This window comes from Rattus norvegicus, chromosome 1, assembly GCF_036323735.1.
Source record: "Rattus norvegicus strain BN/NHsdMcwi chromosome 1, GRCr8, whole genome shotgun sequence".
Classification (NCBI taxonomy): domain Eukaryota; kingdom Metazoa; phylum Chordata; class Mammalia; order Rodentia; family Muridae; genus Rattus; species Rattus norvegicus.
The window spans coordinates 156,294,996-156,316,288 of record NC_086019.1 but is presented as its reverse complement, the minus strand read 5'-3'; the positions used below and the strand labels follow the sequence as shown (position 1 = coordinate 156,316,288).

Here is a 21,293-nt window from a genome sequence, read left to right as displayed (position 1 = left end):
GAGGTTCAAAGAGGTTTTGTTTTTGGTTTTGTTTTTTTGTTTTTTTTTTTTTGGTTTTTTTGGTTCTTTTTTTCGGAGCTGGGGACCGAATCCAGGGCCTTGCGCTTCCTAGGCAAGCGCTCTACCACTGAGCTAAATCCCCAACCCCGAAATTATTTTTTTTTTAAGTATTAGTTAGATACTCTGATTGAAAGCCTTTGCCTAGAATGCTATCTTCATCTCTGTCTTTGCCTAAAACGCAGTGCTTTTTCCCTCTCCGAAGATTGCTTTAAAGGCTTGTGGCTTCCATAGGTATGTTCCCATAGACTCGTGCGTTTGAAGGCTTGCCTGCAGGAAGTAGTACTATTAGGTGTGACCTTGTGGGGTAAGTGTGTTCTTGTTGGAAGAAGTGTAATGGGGAGGTGGACTTTGAGGTTATATATGCTCAAGCTACACCCGGTCTCCCAGTCTCTTCCTTTCTGCCTGCAGATCAAGATCTAGAACGGAGATCTATACATGATACTCCAGTACCATGTCTGCCTGCAAGCGGCCATGCTTCCCACCACGATGATAATGAACTAAACCTCTGAAACTGTAAGCCAGCCCCAATTAAATGTTTTGTTTTGTTTTGTTTTTATGAGTTGCTGTGGGCATATCTCCTCACATCAATGAAATCCAAACTAAGATGAGTTGAAATGAATTTTAAATGAGCATCAATAAGTTGTATAGTTTCTTAAGCTATAGATCAAAGTAAGAAAGATTTTCTCTTGCTTATTTTTATCTAGATAAGAAAATACAACTAGTCTCTGAAAAATGAAATATACCATAGGTGTGAAAATTGACAATGTCTTCTATTATTAACATGGTTTCCTGAAACAAAACAAATTTCAGTTCCTGAAGGCTACAGTTCTTGAAATATTTAGTTGTGAGCACCTGGCCCAGAGCACACCATGTGATTGTTATTGTAGATATAGATCCAGGTTTCATCTTGAGACTGGATCCATTTAGAGGTGTACAGATCATTTATATTGAGTATTGTCTGCCAGTTACCAGAAATAATTAACTCTAATATAATAATTATTCTCTAAGTTTTTTAATGATAGTTTTCCAATTTATCAAATCCTTATTTGGAACATTGCATTGCACACATGAAATGCACAATGATTTAAACCTGGATATTTGGAGGATAAGCTAAATTTATACCTCTTTCATACTGATCAATATTGATATATTTATGAATGAGGGTTTTTTTTAAGATTTGCAAGGTTTGCAAGTTTGCAAGGCATCTCATTTTGCTAATAGAAAAAACAATGTCTGAGATATAACTTTCTGAAGACCCTTGATGGAAAGCTATGATTGAGGGTCAGGTTTTCCTCTGACTAGCTGTATCTGATGAACAGTCTCTGCTACTTAGAACTAAATAATATTAGAATCATGAAATTGCCAACATATAATCTGTAGTAATAGCAGTCAACAGAACAGTTAAAAACTATAACATGGGTAAAGTCAGAGCAGAAATGTTGGCAAACACCTCCCATGTGTGTTCCAAGACTATCCTCAACTACTGAGGAGTACTCCTCAACCCTGTAAAAGAAGGGACTACAGAACAAAACTTAGAGTGTCATATCAACATCAGAGCTAGTGTCATTGTATAATAACAGTCATAATTCGATTTTGTCAGCCCCAATAACTTACAGACTCTTAACGATGACATTCAATATAGTTACATTTTACCTGTGTTCCTTTAACTGAAGAACAATATTCCAGGGGCCTGAAGTTTCCAGGGCTGATCCTTCTGTCATCCTATAAGTCTCTACCTTGAGTTCCTGAACCGACCTTCCTTAGTGATGCACTACAACTAAGCTGAAACCAACCCTTTCCTCCCCAAATTTTTTTGTTTGTTTGGTCAGAATGTTTATTACAGCAATAAAAAGCATACTAGGACAGGTGTAAAAATAAACACCACCCCACCTTTCTCTTTTATATTGGCCCTGAAGGTTGTGTGCATATTGAGGAATAAGCCTTATATGCCAAGGATTTTACCAGAAAATAAAGTTGAATTTTGTTCTTTTTATTCATCTACTGAGAGTATGGTATTATTTTTTCCTTCATTCTCTTTATATAGTGTATTTATTCATTTTTATGTATATTGGACCATCTTTGCATCCCTACAATGGAACCAGTTTGGTCATGTATATCTTTTAAATGTGCTGTTGAATTTGATTTACTAGTATTTTCTTGTGCATTTTTGCATCTGTGTTCATTTTGGATGTCAATCTAAAGTTTGCTTTCATGTGTCCTTGTTATCATTTCTCCACTTACTGCCTAAGATCAAGTGTAGAGTCTTTTTCAAGTCCTGGCAAAATGATAACACTGGCCTTAAATATTTCACAGTATAAGATAAGAGTTTGACTTCTTTAAGATCTCTTTTTATTGTGTAGGTGTGTATGTGTGTCTGTGGTATGTGCACATGAGTGCAGGTGCCAGGGAGCCCAGAGACACTGGATCCCCTGGAGCTAGAGTTATAATTGTGAGCTTCCTGGTGTGGGTGCTGGAAATAAAAGTCTATCCTCGGGTCCTCTCAGAGGGCAGCATGCAGTGAGCAGCAACCACTCTTAACTGCTGAGCCATCTCTCTAACCCATCCCTGGAGTCTCTGTAGGTGTGGTTAGTGAGTGTGAACATAATGTACACTGTGTGGGCTCTGTGGGCCACAAACACACCTGAAGTCAGGCAGAGTAAAGTGAGGTCATCTAAAATCGAAGTACACCAGGTGGTAGTGGCTGCCTTTGGCATTGTTGATGTTGGCTCCATTTCTAAGGGTCTTTGACACTACCTGCACCAGGAGAAGTGGGGCCCAAAGTAGTTGTGTCACACCCAGGCCTGCAATCAGTCCATGGTCATAGATGATACAAGGCTGGAAGAGGAGACAGTGTAAAGCAGCAGGAACTGTGGTGTTCTTTGCTGCTACTGTAGAGGTGTCAGGAGCTGTATCCTTGGCCCTGCCCTGTCATGAGCCAGGACATGAGCCACTGTCTAGGTTTTTTCTCCCTAAGAATCTTTGAGCTGAAGTACTTCTATATGCAAGCTGAGTATGTCACAGCCACTCCCAAGGAATGTTTCTCCTTGGACCTAGTTAGACCATGTAGCCCAGGACAGGGCACAGCCCAGAGCTAGGACTTATTTCCAGCTACCTCAGAATGGCCTTGTGAGTAGCGGGTCTCCATAGAAGCAAAACTCCCCTCTCCTTGTTACAGACATCCATGTACCACACTGAAAGACACCCATGTACCACACTGTAAGAAGTGATTAGACTGGCACAGGTGATTCATAGTCATAGGTGTGGATCTAGAGTTTCTTGTGTTTCTCGATTCAGAGGGCAAGTGTATTGGTCTTGCTGCCCTTTTCTTTTTTCTTTATAGAGATGTTTATTTAGCTCACAGTTCTGGAGGTTAAGCGCCAATACTGACTGGGACTTTTATAAAGGCTGGGGAGATTGTCGTCATTTGGCAAGACAAGAAGTCAGAGAGGATCATCTCCTCTCTCCCTCTCTGCCTCTGCCTCTGCCTCTGCCTCTGCCCCTCTCCCTCTGCCTCTGCCTCTCTGCCCCTCTGCACCTCTCCCTCTGCCACTGCCTCTCCTCTGCCTCTCTGCCTCTCTGCCTCTGAGACAGGGACTCTCTGTGTAGCATTGGTTGTCCTGGACCTCTCTCAGTAAACCAGGCTGGCTTTGAACACAGAGATGTGCCTGCTTCTGATGAAATGCTGGGCAGGATCTCTCTTGTCTGGATACTCCCATTTCCCTGACTTTGTATCATCACAATATAGAATGCTCAGTGGTTTTTGTCAAAGTCACTCTGTTGGGCTGAGTTTTGTTTTCAAGGCCATAGAATATTTGTAACATCTCAAAAGTTGTATATACAGGGATCTCTGATATTCCTTTTTAAGATGGCTCCTCAGTACAGCAGTAGGTTTGCTGGGGAATGATATGTAATCTGTTCCCAATGCAAGGCTATTAAATACATGTCAGGCATATCTAGTTACACAGGCCTACAAAGGTTGCAAAGCTTTCCTATATTACAAGCAGCCTTGCTGGTGGCCTTTTCTCCCCTCCCTTAACCCCCTAGAGGGTCAGTAGATGCCTGCATATTTTCTCTTACTGTACTGTTGCCCCAAGATCCTGAATCTTACAAGGTTCCAGCTTCTATTCAGCTGATTACTCTTCTTATGCAGCTATTACCTATTGCTTTGTTTTTTCTTTAGAGTGGAGCAGATGAGTGTTGGGTACTCCTAAAGCAATCTGCCTGTTGCATTCAATCCAAGTCATGCATATGTCATACAAATATTATAAGACAAGATAAGAGACAAGTATTGGAGGTGGAGTGAACTTGACTCTTGCTGTAGAAGTGGTGAGGGGCAGGGTGACTTAGAAAGGTACATTCCTGTTTGCCTTATTTTCTTTTTCATTATTATTAATCTTTAGTCTTTTTTTTTTAAAACAGTCTATTCATTATCCCTTTCCTAGTGCACCCTCTGACTGTTCCTCTTCCCATACCTCCTCCTTCCTGTCTCCAAGAGGATGTTGCTAGCCCACCCTCACCCCATCAGACCCCCCCACTCTCTGGGCCTCAAGTCTCTCGAGGGTTAGGTGCATCTTTTCTCACTGAGGCCAGACCCAGCAGTCCTCTGCCGTTTATGTGTTGGGGGCCTCACATCATCTGGAGTATGCTGCCTGGTTGGTAGCTCAGTGTCTGAGAGATCTCAGGGGTCCAGGTTAGTTGAGACTGCTGGTCTTCCTATGGGGTTGCCCTCCTCCTCCTCAGCTTCTTCCAGATTTTTCCTAATTCAACAGGTATATGGGAGTCCCCGGCTTCTGACCACTGGTTGGGTGTAAGTATCTGCATCTGACTCTTTCAGATGCTTGAGGGCAGCAGTCATGCTAGGTTCCTATCTGTAAGCACACCATAGCATAAGTGTCAGGCCTCCATAAATGGTGAGCATGCAAACAAATGGATGGATGCCTCACTAATAATAAGTACTCCCATTTTGAACTGTGTAGGATAACATCTTAAGTGATATCTCTTCAGAACTATGTGATGTGTTTGGCTACACTTAAGCTAAACTTAAAGAGATACCCATATTTTGAAGTTGAAAAAAATTAAAGGTTGAAAAATATAACTCTAATGTCACACGAGACAGGAATACAGTTTATACTTCTGGTTACCATCTAATGCATCATAGGATAAAGTAACTTTCTCAGTAATCATCAGTAATTAACATAGATGATTTTTGCATCTGAATTGAACAGGGCAATCTTAGTGTTCTAACCTAAGGAAAATTTAACAGTGATCTAATTTCGGCTCTATCATAAAGGAGAAAAAACATAGAAAATGTTCAATGTTTTGTCAAAGGTCTGCCAGCTACAGAAATTAACACTCAAACCCAAAAGATCTAGAGCCCTCCAGGCAGGGCACATTCCAGTGTACCTGAGATGATTCAGTTTTGACATATCGACATGGTATATAATCTCCAATTGGGGGCAACAGGAAATGTTTATTTATGTACAAGTACATGGGAAATCAATTTCCAGTCAATTTAAAAAAAATCATTACAAATAAAAAGATTTTGTTAAATACATTCATTCTTTGCACACAGAATACATTCTTGACACTTTTGCTCTCATTATGAATTACTTCTTAATAATAAAAACTTAAACTACAACAGTCAGTAGGCTTGGATGATCTTTTCTCCAAGAAGGAATATGCAAATGTTGAGATAGTTAAAATGCAAGAAACCATACCTTTAAAATGTTCCCTCATTGACTGAACGATCCTACAAAATTTAATGAGTGCCCTCTCCAGTATGACTGATAGCTGTCTTTAAAGAAATGCAGAGCACTTTAAAATTCTCAATGATGACAGTCTAATTTCAAGGACTGAAGGAGCCCTCATGAAACTGATAACCATATCAAAATGACATCCTCACAAAAATATCCTTACAGACATACCTGACAGGCATTATTCTAGAGTCCGACTGAACACTTTAATCAAGATCATAAGTTTTATTCTCCAAGCAGGACTTTAAAAGATTCTATTTAAATAAATACAAATTACTTGATTTGTTAATCTGTTTTTGCAGATGTGAAATAAACCATGACTACATACAAAAATTACATAAATGTTCTAGCAGCATTACTTTTACTAGCCAGAAAGTAGAAACAATGTAAATGTCCAAAATTTGATTAATTCACAAATAAAATCTCTCTCTCTCAGCTCTCTCTCTCTCTCTCTCTCTCTCTCTCTCTCTCTCTCTCTCTCTCTCTCTCTCACACACACACACACACACACACACACTCTAGAATATTACTTAGCCATAAAAAAAATACTGATTCATGCTACCACACAGATGAGTCTTGAAAACCTTAACAGAAGCCAGGCACAAGAGGCCACACATTGTCTAATATTTATATGAAAGGCAAATCCATAGACAGAGAGCAGATGGATTGTTCCCAGATGCTGGGGAAGGAGGAGGTTTGGCTGCTGATGGATACAGAGCCTTTGAGGAATGACATATTCCCAAGTTAGACAGTAGTGACAATGTACAGTATATTGAGTATACTAAAAACACTGAATTTTATACTTCAGAGGGGCAAATTACTGTGTGTGATTATCTGAAAATTTTAAAGATACAATTTTACTTAAAAATGTTTTCATTTTGAGTTCCTCATTCTTTGTCCCCCTTTTGAAACTGGACTAAATTTTTTATAAATCATCTTTCTACACAATGTTTTGAACTAATTATATGCAGGTTACCAATGGCTTATATGTATAACGGCCTTTTTGTTAAGTAAACCCAATACATGGACACAAGATATATATGGTATGGTTATATCTGCATATCACATTTAAAACCAAGAGCTATTAAAGTAGATGATTAGGATTTATATAGTGATATATATGTGTGTGTAGTTTACTGAGATCCTATGCATAAAGCCAGTAGCCATATACAAGGAACTGAGTTCATAAAATCTACTGACAAACTTGTTTGCTGAAACTGTATAAAATATTAGTGTTTTAATGGAGAGAAAAGAAAATAAGGGATTTTCTAAGTCTCCACAAAGCAGCTTCTACAAATATTTGAATTAGCTGAGGAGATTTCCAGAATGAACTATTTTGCATCGTATGTCATCCTTATGCTGAAAGTCATGCTTTACAGTGTGTGCAGTAACATACAGGGCACACTTTCTTCAATTCTTGTCTTAGTTCTTTATTAGTTGACATTTTTAGCAGAATTTTTTTTTCTTTTCTGAAAACAGCGACTTTGCTCATGCACTACTTGAGAAAGATTTGTGTATCTCATTTACCATCAAAGGAGTGCTAACATCTGGCATGTCTAATGCCACTCCAATGAGTAAAGGTAGAAGCCAGCATTCCAATCATTTAAAACATTTTATGTCAGGGACCTGAAAGTCCCCATCAGCCCTAAAAAGGATAAAATTACTTTAAAAAATTCATTTAGTAAATCAATGGACATTCATTGTCAAATAGTCTACAATAAACTTCCACTAACATTCTGTAATTGTATAGAACATGAGAATATTTACTCCTAATGACTACATTCCAGAAGCAGTATGCTTAGCAGCTGTTTTTCAGAGGGCTTTATCAAGTTTATTATTATTACTTAACACAGGCATAACTGTGTAATCTTAAACAAAAGCTAAGTGCCATTCATCAACTAGTGAATTATTCTAACGAGATTCTTTTCTTATGTGCATATGAATTTTTGCTCTATTAGGTAGTACCCTAATTTTTATTTCAAACTTGTAGCACACACATAGAAAGGGAGATAAAAACATTTAGAGTATTAGTAATACATTCATCCAATAATGTTGTATATGGAATTAAATTCTAAAAGCAGATCACATAACTGGGATTTATGATATCATTTCTACCTATAGATGGAGAAGAGCCACAGAACCAGAATTAGTCTTACTTGGATATCCATTGTACATTATTAATAAAGGGAGAAATGCATGGGTAATTAAGAACAAATCAACAGTAGGATTATCTAAATCTGATCCCAATTAAGAAATTAAGAGTTAATCAATGACTGTCCTGATGTTCACCAAGAGGATAAGGATAAACACCTTAACACACTTTTATGACTTAAGTTTTCAAATAGACAATGGGCAATAATGGACAGCACATGTGACCCCTTACAGATAACAACCAAGCCATTTTCTTCCCATGGAGAATGAAATCAATAAGAGGTTTGTATTGCACTGTGAGGTATTTCAGTTCTAAGAGAAAGTTTCCTGATAATAAGGAGTTTACAACCCTGGAATCGTCTATGGAGACAAAATGTCTCTCAAGATGTATGGAAAGAAATGGGTGACTGACATCTAAGAGCAAATCAAACCAGATGCTTCCTTTAAAGCAACCCTCAGAGAAATGGAATTCTTTATAACAGACTGACCCAAATCATTTCTTAAAGTCTTAAGATGGAGTCTCCCTATGTTGTCTTATTTCCCACGTCAGTTTCCTAAGTACCTAAGACTTAAGTCATATGTCACTGCTCCAACTTCCAAAGTCTATTCTTCACTAGGAAGAGAGAAAACAAAAACAAACAAACAAACAAACAAACAAAAACCCTAATATTTGAGTCCTTCCTATTTGCCAAGCAACATATTTTCAGTTTATCTCATTCCTAACAGGTCCATCTCACAGATGAAAAAAACTCCTGTTCAAACTTTGCCTAAACCCCCAAGTAACTTTTATATTGTAGGGCTGCCCACAGCCAACCAGTGCCCGACCTTTATACCTCTCTATATCATTGTCTGAGGTATCAGTCACCACTGACCAAGAATTTCATCCGAATACGGCTCAGCATCTGCCATTCTTCTTTAAATCAGTGGGGAAAGAATTTTACCTCATACACTTGATGTGGTCAAAGCAGAACTTGCCTTTATATTCTGATTTCTTACCCAAGGGAGTCAGAGAAAGTCTCACGAAATTCAAGTGTTTCACCCCATATCAATTCAAGAGCAATGCTTTCCTTTTCTAAAAACTAAATAAGAGCCACCATCAGACTGGAAAGGGTGCAAGCAGTTTTATAACTGGAATCATTTGGCTCATAAATTTTAATGAGCAAATATTGTTTTTTTATTTTCAAGTTAAAGACCTGTTTTGTACTTTGTGCATGCACTTTACTTTGTATATGAAGCGAATTGGCCTTCATCTTTTAAACTCACTTTCTCCAAAATTGGGGAAACAACAAATGTCATTTGAGACTTCCAAAGGCAAATCTTAAGGAGGCCTTTCTGTCTGTGACCCTCCTGTCCTCTCATGAACACTGAACTACTGGGGATTCGCTAATGGAGGGTTTTCCTGTGCTAAACCACTTCTAACATTCTGAAAAGACTGCATTGTTTATTAGGCCAAATGAGATGAATAATTTCCATGATTTCATATAACCTCTGCCTAAATGATACTTCTTCCATTTTTAACCTGGAAGCCAGTTTGATTTCAACAGGGACTAACAAAAGTTTTTAGTTTAGGGCATAATGGCAGATCAGCGTCTCGGTGTAAGGACATGTGTCCCAACCTTTTCCTGTGACAGAAGGCTGTGACAGAATATAATGCCCTTTAAAAAATATCGTTAACTGTTGGTCAACTTATATTTAATTGAGCATAAGAAGATGTACTGCAGTTTAGGATTCTGAGTTAATAGAACATCTGGGCCAATCCTATCAACACTAGGTCCTCACCACATCTTCTTTGCTCAGTTTGCTTGACAGAAAGGCAGCTGCTATAGAGGGCTCCAATTTTTCGTGAAATTCTCTCCAACACAGCCTAATCTGTGTCTCTATGGCTTGAGTGTGATAGGCTTCATTCTCTCTTTGAATTGTCGGGTCTTTTTTTTTTTTCTTTTTTTCTTTTTTCTTTTTTTCGGAGCTGGGGACCGAACCCAGGGCCTTGCGCTCGCTAGGCAAGCGCTCTACCACTGAGCTAAATCCCCAACCCCCTGTCGGGTCTTTTTTATATTCCTCTCTATGCCATGTCAAACAAAAGTCCTCCGAATAATCTTCAACTATCTTGTGTAAATTCACTTACCAAGCTAGTTATCCTTCCATTTGTTTTCAGTTTCAAAGAGTTAACCATGGTGGCTCATTAATCATAGAAAGACTAAAGTAAGAGAATTACCATGAGTTCAAAGCCAGCCTGAACTACATTGTGATTTCTATGCCAGCCTGATTTCTGGAGCTACAGACTGAGGTCTGATTTAAAAAAAAGACAAAGAGTAAAGAAAAGAGTGTCTCCCCAGAGGAATTATAACATGAACATCCTGTGACTTAGGAAGGAGATGAAGTAGCATCGATATCACTCAACAATTATGACGGACCTGGAGGGACACTATCATAAGCCAATATTCCGAGGTTGTACAGTGTAAGGGAAAGAAAGTCACCTAGCCTTTCACACAGAGATAAACTCGTGCCACAGGGACAAAAATCCCAAAGAAGATCTACTTTATTTAATGTTTAACAATAACTGCTTATGTGGAATATATCTTGTCAGAGAACAAGATTTCAAACACACCTGTCAAGACCATGGTTGAAGGAAGAAAGTAATCCATTGCTGTTAAACATTCTTTAAGAAAAGAAGTCCACACCTACAACTGCTTTCCGAAGTTAAGACTGTGATCCCTAATAGTAAATATGGTCATGAGATGCACAGCATGCTGGAGGACTAAGACTTAGAACTGTCCTTGTCTTTAAGGCCACTGGTATGATACATGGGGATAAAAATGAAGTTCAAAGCGATTTGTAACTGCTGTTTTTCAGAATTAGTCTAAGTGAAGTTGATATTGTGGGATAGCTCAAAGAGTAGACTGGCAAATCCCTGATCTAACACTAGGGTCCTTCTAGGCACACTTTGATGAAGAGAAGAGGAAGAAATCTGCCTCCTTCCTCCCTCCATAGAGCCTCACTGCTTTGAATCATATTAGTCCAAACATCTTGTTTTGATCAGTGGTTTCTTAATAATTTCAAAATCAAAACCTGACATAGTATAATGCTAATACATTTCAGTTTCATTTTTAGTTATTGTCTTTCCACTTAGGGAAAGATGTTGACATAAAAAATGACTAAACTATGGGTGGGGAGAGGGAATGAAAGCCAGAAAAAGCCAATGATGTAACCTTTGAAATCTATACAAATGATGATTGGCTCTATATAATTAAATATTAATATAACCCAACAGACCTAATGAAAGAATACAAAGGAAAACAGCTCTGTGTAGGAAAAGGAGAAACCACAAAGTTCTTTGAGGAAACAGTCTATGATTGGCCATATCAGAAAACTATGATTCCATAGATCTTTTCCAAGCATGACTCTATAACCTGAACATGTATTTTCATTGGAAACTACACAAGGTGGCCACATATTTAATAATTTTATTGAAAGAAAGAAAAAAATGTCATATTATAAATGGGAGGAGAGATGGCCTTGTCAGGACCAGTTGAACAACATTACAGGAAACTAAATCTTGGAGGTTTTTCACCAATAAATAATTTTATGTAAAGGAGGCTTATCTGAGCAAATATTGCCCTGGCAATAAGATTATTAGGCAAAATAATATTTATGTTCTGCCCTAGATGGAAATGATTCTTTCTCAAGAACCACTTCAAGGACTTTCACTTAAAAATAACAAACAAACAAAACTCTTGGCACTGAATCATTTATTCAACTGATATTTATTGCACCTAAAATATTGTCAAGGACTTCTCAAACTTGAGATACATCACTGAACAAATAGTCAAAAGGCCTAATCTTAAATTTACAGAACGGTGGCATGTAAGGGGCCAGCTTCTCGCTTCTCAAGTGTCCACACTAATGGGCCAAGGATTGGTGAGTATGACTTCCTCAGAGACCCAGGGCAAGATGGACCTGGAGCAGAGCTTTCTGAGCAGCTTCTAAACTGGAAGAGGCAGATGGGGGCGCTATAAGCCCAAAGGAATGAGAATAATAACATAAATGTGACCCCAAAAGCTGTTATTCTGGAGCTAAATTAGTCCAATCTAACAAAGCCCTTAAAGTTCACAAAGCAACGTTATTTTTAACACACTGCTGTGAGACAAGGCTGAGTCATCTTATGCTGAGGAGATCAGAATTTTGCCATAAAGAAAAGTAATAAATCTAAATTTAGGGACATTCACAGTAGAAAGATACATTTTTTTTGTAACCTTGATTAGTTTATCTTCTGATGCCTTTGGTTGCTGGCTATTAAGCAAAGGTTAATTATAAATGATTTTTATTTTCATTAAAGTGATGTTTTGTCTCCTTCCTGTATAAAAGAAAGATAGTTCAAACTTTTAGGAAGTCTTTTTCTTTCCTATAGAATCAAGAAAAGCATAATGAGCCAATCACAATACCAATGACTGGTAATAATACATGCAGTCACATGTAAAAAAGATTGGACATTATGGAATCTGCTAGAAATGCTAGAAATGTGTTATCAATGTCCTGCCGTGTTGACTCATTGGTTTGTAATTCAGTAGCTTTCCAAGAGTGACATGCCAGGTCCAAGATTGTAACATCAATACCAACAGTGGAATTCCACACCATATCCTCATTCAGTGATTCATGCTCAGTTATGCTGTACAGCAGGCTACAGCAACACCTGACAACACCAAGAGCACACAGACTTCCTTTCGTAATTTGCATCTATGACACTGAACAAATTGGAAAGTATCAAAACATGGCACTGAAGAAACAGGAACTCACTTAGCAACATGTCTTCCAGTTTGAGTCCTGTGGTAAAATTGGCTAAGTAAAGGCATCTATGCCTCCATCTGAGCTGGAGATGTCCAGTAACACATGCATACCAGTATGGGAAGGAAAGAGAAAAAGAAGGAGTGGGGAAAGGAAAGCTCTAAGGGGAGACTAAGGGCAAGAAAAGATAAAGAGAAATGTATGGTCATGAATCTGAGATCAACATTGACATAAGACAAGAAAGGACAGCTCAGCCTGCTTCCTGAGCTGCACTTTCCTAAGTTTATTGAAGATATAAAAATGGTCTGTGAGACTTTTAATCTGTTGCTATTCTCACTTATTATACTAAAAATGTCTACAAAATCCTAAACCTTGGTCTATCCAAGGATAGTTCCAGAAAGGAAAAGGCGTGGCCTGTTAAAGAGAGCTGCGCTGTCTGGAAGCCTGCTCTGCAGCCAGTCCATAGTCCACAGTATTTTGGTCATATCTGCTCTGTTTTCTCATGCTACTCAACGTGTCTTACAACTAATATTCTTTACTAGAATGTTGTCGTTTATATTTTCCCCATTTTTAAAACTTTGATTGACCTGAAGGGCAGGAAAAGTGTGGAAGAATAGAAGAAAGTTAATAAATTTCAAGAATATGAAAGAAAAGGGGCTTCTCATATCCAAACCCATCCCAGAAAAGGTGGTAATGAGACTGAAAAAGACTGCTGACTCATGGATTTCCCCCATTCTCTTTTTATTTTTAGGTAATACATCTAAGGGTATCAATGTACCAAAACGTTTGGTCTGTGAAATAGCATAATCATTAGCACCAAAAAGAGTCATGGAGCTTGTATATATTATTAAACAATAATTTCTACTGTTGGTCATGAGAAGAGTTCCCATTTTTATATCCCAAAGGTTTTGAAAGTGCTTGTGAACAAAAGAAATAACACTTTTCAAAATCTCCATGGGGTCATCAGTAAGTACTACAGAGACAGTACTTGGCCTTTCCAGTTTTGGTTTACCTGGTAGACAAGAAATCCATGGGCACCAGATTACCACTGAAGCCTGGAGAACAGCCCCTCATGCGCCCACTGACACACAGAAGGATTCCTACAGTACACGACCCCTGCTCTGTGTTCAGGAATGCATTTTACTTGCTTTTTTCAAAACAAAAGCAACATGCTCTGCAGATCATGGAGCGCTTAGTGCAATTCTCTCCTTGCTCCAACGCCAGACTGCAAAAGGGTGAAACCATTATGTGTTCTGCTAATGCTGGCCTGCAGTCAAGGCCCTTGGCCTGCATGCTTGGTAAGCTCTGGAGCCTACAGGAGTCAGAAGGTCCAAGAGCGGGAGCCATAGTCATTGCCAGATTCCCTAGCAACATTCGGCCCACCAAGGCAACTACTGATTCCCTTTGATTCTCTTTGCCTCAGCCTTTAGTTGAAATTACAACAAGTCAAATAGCTGATGCTTTTCCCCTCTCCAGGTAAGGGTGACGATACATTGTTCACCAGTGTGTTCTGTCTGGCTTCACTGATGAGTCGACATGCTAAGTCAAGGAAGAGTTTCTCCACATTGTCAGACTCCTTGGCTGAAGTCTCCAAGTAATACATGTCCTGAGCCTCTGAGAACTCTTCTGCTCTCTGTTGGGAGACCTCTCTCCTTTCAGCCAGGTCAATCTTGTTGCCTGTAACAATGGTAAATCAAAGAAAGAATCGTCACTTGACTTTGTTTCGGCCAGGAAGCATCACGATTCAATTCCAGACCTGAAGTTGATCAAACAGAAGAGCAAGTAAAGCACAGTAAATATGACCACAATTGCAGGATTGTTCATTTCAGCGTCATGTTCAAGTACCATTAGTAATGGCAAAGACTGGAAACAAGCCAAATTACTTGCATAAATTGCAATCCATGCACACAAGTATCCGACTCAGTAAAGGTAAAAGCAGTGGAGACTATTCTACAGAGCCATGAATTGAGAATATAATAAGCAAAGGAAGTAGAAAAAAGTATAGTCTGCAACTGTCTACATAAGAACTATAGGGAAATTCCATTTTGCTTACATTTTAAGAAAATAATAAAACAAGATTGTAATTTAAAAGGCAGTGGTCGCCCAGAAAGAGAAAAGTAGAGAGCACAGGGGTGGAAACCAGACCTCTCTGATCATATTCTGCTTTCATATGACTTAAGAATCTCATTTAACATAATTAAACAATACAATTCTGTAATTAATACAAAATTAAAATTTTAAAGTAACCTGAAAATATTAAACATGTTTGTCATATGGTGGTTTAAGTACATAACAATGATTTCAATTGAATTTAAAACATGATTTATCCGTGCATCCTTAGCTGTGCATACTAAGGACAAAAGAAAGTTTAAGGACAAAGTCTTGAACTCATTCAGTGATCATATTGTCAATGGCAGAGGTGGTGTTGGGATTATGAGTCTGCTATGTGTGTATTAAGGGATAAAGCAAGTCACTATGTTGGTACCACTTGGAACTGGGATTTTAGACATGAGAAAGATGAAATACAGGTATGAGATCAATGATATTAAGATATTAAGATAAAATTTTTAAAGTTTTAAAATATAAATCTAAGTATCTGTATGATTAACTCAGGGTATATTTTATCTTTTTAAAGTTTTCTACTCCTTTTTCCAGGTAGGCTGACAAAAATCAACTATGCTATCTGGTAACACTGTTTAAACGATCCAGTTCATAAATTACTCTGTGTATGAGTTATAAATACCTTAGTAGACAGTCATAACACTGGAAATTCTTGACTGCAGATTCAGCATTGGAAAAATTTTGTCCGTTATGATCATGGAGCTGTCCTGTGGGACACAGAGGCATCTAGGCCAGGAAATCTCTTGTATTGGTCACAGTGAACTTTGTTTCTTGATACCTGGGTCGTCCAAGCCTGCCAAGTAGACTATGGGGCCTGATGCCCCATCAAGTCAGGTGAACTGTCCTGAGTCTGTCTAAGTGAACAGGGTGCCACGTGTAGCTTAAGATGGTACTGTAAGTCTGAACCTAATAAAGCAATACAATTTACCATGTGCATGAATACATATGGGCTTTCAATACTAAAGGTTAGAAATGGTGGCCTACAAGTAAAGATGACTCCAACACTAAGGCTGGGGTTTCTAATTATATCTCAACATTAAAAAGAAATATCACCTCTTGACAACATCATCAGTTGTAGATGTGGGGCATTAAATGATATACATGAATATTTGTCATATCAGAGAATGGAAAAATTGTCTCAAAGTCGCCTGGATTAATTCCAAAGGATTTGGGAGCTCATTTGAAGAAGCTTCCCATGTCAATGATGAATAATAGGAACTTGGGCAATAATGATTGCACAGGATTAAAACACACTGATTGAACATTTGAATTCAGAAGTCCTCAGCATATTAAAAATAAAAATGGGGCTGGAGAGATGGCTCAGCAGTTAAGAGCACTGACCGCTCTTCCAGAGGACCTGGATTCAAATCCCAGCAATCACATGGTGGCTCACAACCATCTGTAATGAGATCTGATGCCCTCTTCTGGTGTGTCTGAACACAGCTACAGTGTACTCACATACATTAAATAAATAAATTTAAAAAAAAAAGGAAAGTTTAGGGGAGAGACTTTAAAATAAATAAATAAATAAATAAATAAATAAATAAATATAAATAAATAAATATAAATAAATAAATAAATAAATAAATAAAAAAAATGAGTTGGGTGTGGTGGCACATTCCTTTAATCCCAGCACTCAAGAGGCAGAGTCAGGTGGATATCTGTGAGTTCAATGCCAGTCTAGTCTACAATATGAGTCCAAGACAACCAGGGCTCTGTTACACAGGGAAATCCTGTCTCAAAAACAATAACAAAAAACCCTAAACAAATGAATTTTAATGGTTAGTTTTGAAAGAGCCTAGGAAACCAACTCATTACAAATCTACTGGAATCTACTGAACAAAAAGAGACTAAAAGGCCAGTCAAGGTGATGCACACTTTTAATCCTGACCCTGGCAGATCTGTGAGTTCAAGGCCAGCCTGGTCTACATAGTAAGCTCCAGGGCGGCCAGAGCACAGACTAAGACCCTGTTTCCAGGAGGTCTGTGATGAGGACCTAATCCTTCTTATCTCTCTTCAAGTCTTCCTCTGCCTGCCTTATTTAGAACGCCCACCAGGAATGCTTTGACCCAGCTTCTTGAGGGTTTTCTGTGAAATAAAAGGGCAGTCCAGAGTGAGGAGCTTTCAAATATTCCATGGCCAAAGTCCATCGTTGGCATGAGGGTTTTCAGGACTGGGCCTGAGTGCCAGCTCTAAAGAGGCAGGTCCTTCCCCAGCAGCCTGGAGAAAAGTAGAGAGGACTACTACACAGTGTGGGGATTCGACCTTACGTTCTGATGTCTGACCCAGAATTATCTCAGCATGAATTTGCTCATCTAAAATTTAGCCCCCTTATAGGATTTCTGAGTGTGCAGAAGAATGGATTTCTGATTCTTGTGCCTCCTCTTGGACTCTTTTTCTTCTGCTTATCTTGTCATACTCCAAAGTGTTAGTTTTTATTTTATCTCATTTTCTTTTATTATTCTGTAGAAGCCTGTTTATTTTACTGAGGAGACAGAAATGGTATGTCCATTCAGATAGGAGTGGAGATAGGGAGAAACTGGGAAGAGTAAAGGGAGGAAAAACTATAATCAAGATATAGTATGTGAAAAAAATCAAGTTTCAGTAAAAGAAAAAAATAATAAAATGTTTGTTCAGCTTACTGTTAGCCATAATTTGTAATTATGCTAATGATTAATGATGCTTTCTGTAGTTTTCAATATTTCTAAAATTCAAGTCATGAGACTATACAGCAAAATTCCTTCCGAGTAAGAAAATATTTTAACAAGTAGGTAGTTGATGCTCCTTTTCTATCATTACTAGAACAGTTTATAATTATATGATTCATTTTATAGCAATCAAATGCATGTATGTGTGTGTACATGTGTGTGTGTGTGTACACATGTGTGTATACACAAACATGCACTTGAAGACCAAAGGTCAAACTTGTTCTTCAGATGCATTCCACCTTGGTTGTGTTTTGGAGTTTTTGTAACAGTCTCTTAGGAAGGCCTAGGACTCCATGATTACACTAGGCTGGCTACCCATGCTCAGGGGTCCACCTATTCAGCCTTCTGTGAGATTATAAGCAAGGGCTACCACACCTAGGTTTTCCTTGGGAACCAAGTATCTAACTTGGGTACTCATGCTTGTGCAGCAAACACTTTACCAACTCAGTCATCCCCAGGCCCCTGTGATTCCACTTTTAATGAGTGCATTTGTCACCATAGAAAATCAAGGGTTATTTTCTGGGTTTCTCCCACATTAAATAGCCTCCTTCCTCCTACAGGATGAAACAAACTGCAGCATTTCCCTTAATGGATTTCTGAAACACAGGAGGGATGTCTGAAGTTAGCATAAATTAAAAGAAAAAATTTACCAAAGTAAGTTTAAAAAATAAAAACTGCTTCAATAGGATTTCCTCACCAACATGAAAGATTTCTTTTACTTTTACACCAGCAGCACCATCTTATAACTATTTCACCTACACTGATAGGAAAATCAGCAATATTTTTGTTTATTTTCTAAATGATCACTATGGGGTAGAACTAATTTCATGTTCTCAGTTCTATAACTGAATGTTGACTACATAACTCAGGTAACAATATGCGATATTCTTGGAAGGCACCAACACATTAGCATTAAATGATCATAAATTTTCCGATGCACTTGAACCAATGTCCTTCCTCATTCGCCCTTACTTACCCACTAACACAGTGATGACCTTATTGCTAGCATACTGTTCTATCTCCCGCAACCACTCGGGCAGGCAGCGGAAGGATTCCTCACAGGTGATGTCATAGGTAAGGATCAAGGCATTGGCGCTTCGGTAGTAACTTTGGGTGATGGAGCGAAATCTCTCTTGACCTGCTGTGTCCCAGATCTGTAACTGCAGAGGCATAAGACAGGGATCAGCTTGGAAAAACACACACAAAAAGAGCACAGCCTTGCTAGAGCTCAGAAATGAGAACATCACACAAACAATTTCATGGTTGTTTTCTGGCCTGAAAAGTATGTTTTGCTATCAAGTTGCTATCAAGTGCTATCAAGTGTTCTAGTTTGGGAAAAGTGTTTATTATCTTTCCTGTTTTTGTTTGATGGTTTGTTTACTTGCTTCCTTTCTTGTTTAAGAATTCTTTCTTTATTCTGGAGGAAAAAAACCCAAATTCTATTATACATTATCATGTTCCAAGCTCTATTCTATTCATTTTATATATAATAATTCAGTCTTCACAATAACCCAATAAGGTAAATATTTTTATACTACCCTTCCCTCATCAGCAAACTAATCTATTAACTTGATCAGTGTCTCAGACAATTCTACATTCACTATGGACTCTGTGTTCTTGCCCATAAGCTGGGAACACATGTATTGCAATAGACAGCAAGTAGTGGTCACTGGCATTTCAGTCAGCAACCAAGAGAACAAAAATACAACCTCCTTAACTTCCAACTTTTCCAGTTTAAAATTCTAGTGACTATACCGACATTATTACTGTTAATGAAAATAGAAAGGGTAGCATTACTAAGGTCATGCCCCTCTCCCACACAACTAGGCTCTGTGACTTTAGGTCCCTCAATCTGTTTGGACTCTACTTGTTTAGATAGATGATAGATAGATAGATAGATAGATAGATAGATAGATAGATAGATAGATAGATCTTAATGGGGTTTAATAAGTCATCTATTATTTCTAAACCTAGCAAATTTGTTTTAACTAAGAAAGAAGGAAAAATCCTTCCCAAATCTCTCTCAACCTCTCTGCACAGATCACACAACAAAGGAGAGGCCCCTTCTCTAGACACAACTGTAAATATCGAGTCGAGAGTTTGGGGAGATAAGAATATCACCAAGAGCTTCCCTCCTAAGCGTAAACTCCAGCGGTCACAGGTAAACTAACCTCCATACTACTCAGGTTAAGGGCTTCTAGAACCTCTCCCCACCCCCACCCCGCCCCCACACACATCTGTCCCCAGTCTTCCTGGCAGTACTTTGTATTATTTCTCCCACGGCATATCTTAATCAGTGGCATATCTTAATCACATATTTGAAATAATTGGTTAATGCCTGTCTGGCCTACTTGATTTAATGCTTTATAACAAAGTTACCTGTTTTGCTTACCACAAACAGTGCGCCCAGGACAAAAAACAAATGTTTGTTTTTAACTGATGGTCTCAATTATTCTTTACCCCTTCCCAGTGAGTGAGGTAGGGAAGTTTAATAAAAATTGTTTCTTCTACCCAGCTACCCACAAAGCTGGACCCCAGACTCCACATCTTCTGTTCGCAGATCAGAACTCAGTCTGGCATACCCTGGTGGTTTTGCCATTGCAAGCTCATTTTAATGGACATCTACATCTAGCAGTCACTTGGTGTCACTCTAACCCCATAGAGTTTAGCTGAAGACACTGAGTAGTGACCAGTAGCCTACATTGGGAGCGAGCACACACGTTCTCCTTTGATTTGAAGTTGCAGGAGCTCTTTGATAATATAAAGTCTGTGTGTGCTAAATCCAAACATACACATGACATTTTGTACTGGAACAAAAGCTATTTCTCTTCTCTGCCTCAAAGTAGGGCCATGGTTCCCTTCTGCCAAGACGTGCCTTAGAATAGCAGACTATTGTTTTAAAGCCCCATTCAGCCTCCACAACTCTTTTGATTGGATTTAGATGCTGTCAGTCAGGACTGGAACATCTCGGAACATCTGCTTTAAGTATCAAAATATTTTCAAATGTAGTGATTGTATGGCCTTGCCAAGATATATGTCACCTTCTCATAGAGGGCTGCCTGTGTCTAGCCTGAGAATTGGTTATTAAGGATGCTTATATTCCATCATCTATTGCTCAAATTAATTTCATCATCTTTCTGTATAATCCATTTGTCTCTTTTGATCCTTTGTAAGTACAAGATAGAAGATAAATAAAACACAACCCTTGATCTGAGACATCAGGGTCTTCAAAGAACTAAAATCTACAACTAATTAACAATGTCCACTCAAAGAGGAACCAGAACAACAGAGTGTCTACAAATGGTCGTCTATCCTCTGTCAATGGGTCCTCAACACTGCAGCCATGAATTCCCTTGCCACTCTCACCTATAGCACAGGGTTACTACACTGCTCACCTGCCTTCTTACTGCACTGCTCTCGCCTCACTATCACAGCAATGTCTTGTCATTAGTTTGCCATGCTGTCTTCTCTCATGGACAGAATTCTCAGAGGACTAAGGTTGTCTCTTTTACTTCCTACCTGTTTCCTTCCTTACATAGTATGTAGTGGGCACAGTTGAATGATGGTTAACAAGATGTAATGTAATATAGGACTGTGGAATCACAAAGGACAAACTGATTACCTCTTCTTAGATGAGTAGAGTTTGAAAGGTCTCAGACCAAATGCTATTAGAGCTAGGTATCAGTAAGTTCCAAAGGCCAGTGAGGCTTCCTTCACC

The 21,293-nt window shown here is 38.6% G+C and overlaps 1 protein-coding gene across 10 annotated transcripts in view; it reads right to left on the bottom strand.

The window, feature by feature from the left end:
• Positions 1 to 5,510: 5,510 nt before the first annotated feature.
• Positions 5,511 to 21,293, bottom strand: part of Rab30 (RAB30, member RAS oncogene family) — a 94,642-nt gene continuing 78,859 nt past the window's right edge. For all 10 annotated transcript variants that reach the window (NR_174183.1, NM_001399387.1, NM_001399388.1 and 7 more), the window contains 2 exon segments: positions 5,511 to 14,423; positions 18,552 to 18,735. Coding sequence is in view for 9 of the 10 variants with exons in the window: in NM_001399387.1 (NP_001386316.1) it covers positions 14,173 to 14,423; positions 18,552 to 18,735 (435 nt within the window). In the remaining variant the exon portion in view is untranslated.